Source organism: Numida meleagris, chromosome 4, assembly GCF_002078875.1.
Source record: "Numida meleagris isolate 19003 breed g44 Domestic line chromosome 4, NumMel1.0, whole genome shotgun sequence".
In the NCBI taxonomy this organism is placed as follows: domain Eukaryota; kingdom Metazoa; phylum Chordata; class Aves; order Galliformes; family Numididae; genus Numida; species Numida meleagris.
The window spans coordinates 344,917-351,177 of record NC_034412.1 but is presented as its reverse complement, the minus strand read 5'-3'; the positions used below and the strand labels follow the sequence as shown (position 1 = coordinate 351,177).

The 6,261-nt window shown below is 47.3% G+C and overlaps 2 protein-coding genes across 14 annotated transcripts in view; one reads left to right on the top strand and one right to left on the bottom strand.

Moving 5' to 3' along the window:
• MED12L (mediator complex subunit 12 like) overlaps positions 1-6,261 on the top strand; it is a 108,201-nt gene that overhangs the window by 70,558 nt on the left and 31,382 nt on the right. The window lies entirely within an intron of this gene.
• On the bottom strand, positions 16-6,254 carry P2RY12 (purinergic receptor P2Y12). The gene is made up of 2 exons (XM_021396752.1): positions 5,239-6,254; positions 16-3,841 (listed from the first exon to the last, which is right to left on the bottom strand). The coding sequence occupies exon 2, from the start codon at positions 3,821-3,823 to the stop codon at positions 2,798-2,800; it is 1,026 nt and encodes a 341-aa protein (XP_021252427.1). The 5' UTR covers positions 3,824-3,841; positions 5,239-6,254; the 3' UTR covers positions 16-2,797.

The following is a 6,261-nucleotide window of genomic DNA, read 5'->3' as shown; positions in this document are numbered from 1 at the left end:
TGGCAGTGGTGTGTTGTTTCCTTCCTCCTTTTCATGTATCACCCGAGTTACTTAATCGTGTTGTTTTTTTGGTTGCCTTTCTCTCTTCCTTTTGGTCTCTGTCAGGAAGAACTACTTTCTCTACTGACAAAGGAAAAATGGCCGTGTCTATGAAGACAGGCATGCCTTCTGGATTTGTTGGTGTGGAGCAGCTCCTTTAGGGATATGGGGTGTATGAGGAGGGAGTGTTTCCTGACAGTTATCCAGGATAGTTCTGAAATGTAGCTCGTGTATGAATTCCTGTGATCTGGATGGTGCTACTTGTCATTATGTACGTCCTCAGAAAGTCTGCTCCAGGCTGCCCTTACAGCAGGATGAAACACCACGGGATTACTTGGCTACGATGTTGTGTGCACTGACATATTCAGAAATGGTACCCTCCCTCTGTAGCCTGAGTGATAGGCTAAATAGACCGCTGAGGACAAGAGAAAGTGCATTCAGTCTTTGTATTTTGTTTTACGCTGAAATGTGCAGTTAAGATTGAAATCTGCCAGACAATAATTAATATTTGAATGCGTAGTTGAAGGTTCAGTGAAGGAAAAACAACCAAACAGCCTTGAACTGTGAGATCTGTTTTCTTTGTGAGACTGTTAATGCTAACATATGAAGCTGAGGTTCACTTTCAATATTCAGAATTGGATTTCTGGTTTATTTTGGCATCAGTGTGGCCAGGTGATATGGTTATGCCGATTATAGTCACTTTCTCATTCAAGTAAAAGATTCTTCTGCTTCCTGGTATGCTTTGCTTTTATTGTGTGCTTACTGTATATATATTATGTGTTATGCTGGACCCCAGTACATTTCTCTGTAAAGAGAACTTGCTGTATGGATTGAGTAGCGTGATTTATCTTCTGTTTTCAAGTCAGGTGGTTCTGGCTTTCTGCTTGGTGTGATGCTGGAGACGGCTTATCTTGAAGCCATCGTTTTGTGGGCAGATGTGGATTGCTTGACGAGGTTCTCTGTAGCAGTATTGACAGTAAGTGACTGTACTGACAGTATTAGCATCTGCATTTGGTTAACATAGGTGCGCATGCTGATGTGGACGTTAATGTCGGGCAGAGAGAGCAGAGCCTGAGGATGACCGAGGTGAAGGTGGCCCTTGCCATTGTTGTCATCCTGATGTGTCCCTGGCTGCCTGTCCTGACTTCTGGTCGTGCACCAGGACTATCATTGCAACACCCTAGCCCAGATTTCCAAGGCAGCATCTTCCAAGTTTTCTCCTCTTCTATATCTTGTTGCTGCTCTCAGCTGAAGAGGCAGATACTACGTGCCTGTGTATGGCGTCAGGGACATCTGTGTGGTACGCAGAGAGCTGCAGTACCTGTTGTTTGATCATGCCAGCTGATCAGGGGAGGCATCTGCCACATAATTGCCACTTTATGTCCTTGTGTAGGTGCAAGAAACGCGGGCAATGAGTGTTGGGCAGGAATGGGGAATCTTGCACATCCCTCCTGGGCATCGGCTGGGAGCTAGTCGGTCCTGGGTCCCAGGCGGCTGCTAAAAGCATGCTGTGAAGTGACGGGCACGCTGGTTCCAGGGAAATAACGGTGCCCTGTTTTCGATGCTGGAACATACAACAGCATAAACTGTGCACAGAAGGCTTTGTGTGAAGTCCTTGATTTATGTTGACAGGTTACAGGAAATGCATCTGCTCCAAGGCTGAGTGCTGACACATGTGATCTGTGTTTTAATGTTTCAGGAAGTTGGATATCAGTCCTGCAAACTCCCTGTGCCCTGCCAAGGAGCAGATAACTGTCAGAGAAGGGTAGACAGGGCATTGGCTTGTGGCCGGTCCGCGCACTTGTGTGCTGGTGGAACATGTTTCTGAATGGGAGCTGTTTTGCAGCAATGATAAATGAGCCATAGTCCATCACATCAGCCTAGGGTTACTATGATTATTGTTCCGGAAAATTCCTGCCTGCTTGTTCTATTTTCCCAGTGAAAAGAAGTGGTTAAAATTATTGTTTAGTGCAAGAATGCAGTCCTTAATAATTAGTAAAGATTTTACCACGAGACTTTCTTTTCCCTAGGATCTAAATATTCTGTAAATTGAGTCTTGGTGCATTTTTAAATGTAATATATATTTCTCTATGAAAGTTATTTTTTATAAGGTGAAGTATTTGAAGATTGAAGTTGCATCAAGATAAGCCTGACTATGAAGTAATTTCCTCTGATTACGACTATTGATTTTTGGTCATTGGATTAAGAATTGCGGCGTATAATGGGATAAGCAAAACATTATTTAGTTACCAAGAAGCCTGCAGAGGCAAATGGCTTACCTACGTATGTCCTGCATTTCTGTTTGCCTGATGACCGTGTGCGAAGTGGCAACTTCCCATATTTAAAAGCTACATTTATTGTGGTTTTGTTTACATCCATTCTTCTGTTGTGATGGACTTTACTCTGACCCAAATTAAGCTATTTCCGCAAAATCTCTGCAGCTCATCTTCTGTTCTGTAGCGTTCCGTGACTCTGGTTTAATTTTTTCTTACAGCCTCAACTATAACTTCTTTTTTTTCTAGAAACTCTGTCAAACGTGTTGTCTGTGAGCAGACAGTCCTCTTGTTTTATTCGGATGTTTGTATTTTTGTCCTTTCTGCAACCGGTGAAGTTGGTTCCAGTGGATCTGTGTTTCATCTGTAGGGCAACTTGTAAAGGTGCAGGTGAAATTGTAGTTAGCCTTAGCAGGATTCTTCTGCTTCCCCTTGCCCCCAAGTAAATGTACGTGGCCAAGCAGGGGTGTGGGTGGTTCTTTGTGCTAGACTGGGGTATCCTCTGTGTCATCTCTTTCGTTCTGCACCTCTATCTGTGCTTGGAGTTCTGGCGACGCTGTGTGCTTGCACAGCATGTCTAGCAAGGACTTTCGAAATGACTTGCAAAGGAAAAAGTAAATGAATGGATCTAGGCAGGCATTTAGCGATGTCAGCCACAGCGTGCTCTCCTTTAGGTAAAACAAGGTGTTCTTTGCAGAACATTCAAAAACGTTTCTTGTTTGGCTCAAGGTGTAGGGAATTCTGGTAAAGTGGAATGGCACAAAACAAATAAAGAACACTGCGATTATGATAAAAACCTTCAGATTTACAGACTTTTTAGATGGTTTTCCCGTGCATCTTGTCCTCTGGTAGGATTTATACAATTCTTTGCTTATAAGTATGTAGCAGACAACTATGACTGCTAAGTTAACCCAGAAGATAAGTTGGCAGATATAGTTTACGATTTCATGCCAGACTAAGCCAAACTCTGATTTCAAGAGAGCACATTTTTCTACATTCTTTGGTGTTTTTTTCTTGTTCGTTAGAATCATGTTGGGTAATGAAAGAGTAAACATCGATATCCAAATTGCCGCGGACAGGATCTTGGCACCTAGAAGGCTCCTTGTGGTCGGTGTTCTGAACGGCGAGGTGGCTTTCTGGTAGCGATCAATAGTTATCAGACCGAGAAACAGGATGCTGATGTACATGGTGAAGTAAAATACGACCTGGCTGACCTGGCACACAAATCCTCTCAGCACCCACGGTACCAACTTTGCATCACTAAGGATTTTGAATGGAAAAGTCAGGATCATGAGGATGTCAGAAATGACAGTATTCTTGAGGAAGACGATGAAATTGGATTTACTTGGTATTTTAAAGAAGATCCATGTTGCCAGGCCATTCATAGTGAGACCCACCACGAAGAGAAGAGTGTAAAGCAAAGGGAAGATGACCTGGCTGATTCTGTTATCGCTGGTGCAGTTGCTGCCATTGATGGAGTAGCTGAAGTTGTTTGTGGCTTTTGTCTGCATTTCGTCTTTTCCACCCTCCTTTAAAAAAAAAAAAAAAAAACTGAAAAAAAACAAGAAAGAAAGTACAGAAGTGAAGCTGGGGGTTATATCTTTTATGACTTCAGACTTGTTAGTCTGTTTTTGATTTTTACATGGGGAGCATTTCTGTTGGGCTTTGCCACCAGCGGTGCTTTCTTCTGAGGATGCGGGGTTGAGCAGGGTGGGCAGTGGGCATGGCGGTGGCCGGGGTATGGTCCAGCCGGGCCGAGGGGAGCTGCCATCCCGCTTTGCCGGGTCCCTGCCCGGCTGTGGGACTGTGTGGGGGTGGAGGGCAGGATGGGCAGGGTCCTGTGCTGTGACCTCCACCTCCCCAGCCCCAGCTGGGCTGTGGGCCTGCCGGCTGCACCTGGGCACACCTGCTTGGCCGCGTGGGGCCTGCAGCAGCGACTGCCTGAACGGCGTCCTCTGCTCCCAAGGAGGAAGGGCAAATATCGTTTTCCACATCCTTCTTAGTGTGGTAAAGAGGTAGCAGCAGAACTCCTTTTGGCTGCAGATTCGGCTGAGCGAGGCCGATGTGTAAGTAATTCAGTGCCCCTTCTTGTTTCTCTTGCCCCGGCTGTCTGTGCTCCTGCGCTGTCCCAGCCCTGCTGTCCCAGGGCTCTCCCACAGTTACCTGTGAGGTCCTCTCTGCCTTTCCCCCCCATGCCCCCAGACGCAGGGATGGCCGCTCACCCCGCAGGCTCCCAGCACCGGTGTGGGGTCAGGAGATGGCTGAGGCACCCGGGCACTGCACGCTGCCTGGAGGAGGGGGCTGGCAGGTGCCCCCCATCCGAGATGTTAGCACTCAGACAGCGGTGTCTTACTGCAGTGGGAGCACGTTTGCCAGCACGGTCCATGAAGGCTTTTGTAGCTTTACTCGTCTGGGTATTAATTTACAGCTTCACGACTAGTCTCTCCTGTCCCTTTTCTGAATCAGTTGCTCTATCCAATGTGGTGCTGCAAAAAGCACTGATGCAACCCACAGTGCGGAGCTGTGTGGGTGCTGTGGCTGGCAGTGCCTGGCGCGGGGCACGCCCGCAGTCGGCAGGCACGGAGCTGGCAGGGCTGTGCTGTGCCGGCTCTGAGAGGCGGGCAGGCACTGCGTGTCCTCAGCAGGGCCGCTTTTGGGTGCACGGCAATGCAGCTGTAGCGGCTGCTGTTGGCTGGGGTGAGCGCTGTCTTCGTAAGCGAGGCCAGCCCGCACCTGAGCATCCCGACGCATCCCTCACTGAGCTGCCAAGTTTCTTTTCTATCTATAAGAGTTTGAGAGGGACATTAGAATCTACTTCTGCCCTGAAGTGCGTGACAGATCTGGCTGCCACATCCAGTCCGAACAGGGCAAGGATTCCCCAGGCATGCAAGATCAGAAGAAAAGCAGAAATCAGAGAGGGGGTTACCGTAGTGTGCTGCCGAGCAGCGCTGCGGTGCTGGGCTGTTCCCTGCGGTGAGAGCCGGAGGGTCGCGGTGGTTCCTGGTGCAGCAGCCGCGCTCTGTGTGTGCCCGGGGCTGCTGCTGTCCTGGGCTGGCTCCTTAGCCAGGGGGACAGCTGCTGATCCCAGGTGACGCCATCAGCGCTTCTGCTTTTGTTTCCTTGGGAACAGGGAGAGAAATAGAATTTTCTAAATAATTAGAGGTTTACTTCCTGCTCTACGAATAGAGCTGCTATTTTTAAAAGAGATCGTGTCCTGTATTTCGTAAGACGGCACAACTTTTCTGAGCGCGGAGTTGTGCTGCTGCCTCCTGTCTCTGTGTCTTGTGATCGGTGTGGAGTTATTTATTATTACATTTGTACACAGCCCTCAATTGTTTGAGAACTGTGGGTGGTCTCATTGTGTAAAGAGAAGTAGTGATTGGAGAAGGTCATTTTATTTTATAATTTTATAAGTATTTAACCTTCTGCAACTTGCCGAGTAGTTCTTCAAGTTTTGAAGTCATGTATTTGGCATCAACTTCGTGTAATACATTGTAGTAGAAGACTAAAAAATCACTAGTTAGAATTTCAGTAAACTACACACATGTCAATTTCGTTTGGATTTACAGAATACAGTCTTAAGAAGTGGAGAATCACTTCTTTTTAGTGGACGTGTACATAGCAAGAGCAGTGAGGCGCAGCTGCAGGACATCCTGTGTTCTGCATGCTTCGTGCAGCCCATCAGCCGGGGATGGGCATGGTGTGCATCTCCTGACCCCGTCTCTGTAGATCCATACGGGATGTGTAGTACCAGATTGCTCGTTTCCCCTCTGTGTTCTAAACCTGACTGTTCAGTGATTTCACTTGGCACCGTTTCCTCCACAGTGATAATCACAGGGGATGCTTTTTGCAATGAAACATTCGTTATTGCTTGTTGCAGTCTGGGCTGTTGGGTGTCTGCAGGTGATGACAGAACAGTGATGAGAGACTTCACTCCTCCTGCTCTTTT

Coding starts and splice junctions, on each gene's coding strand:
- P2RY12 (XM_021396752.1), bottom strand. CDS start 3,823: ATGCAGACAAAAGCCACAAACAACTTCAGCTACTCCATCAATGGCAGC.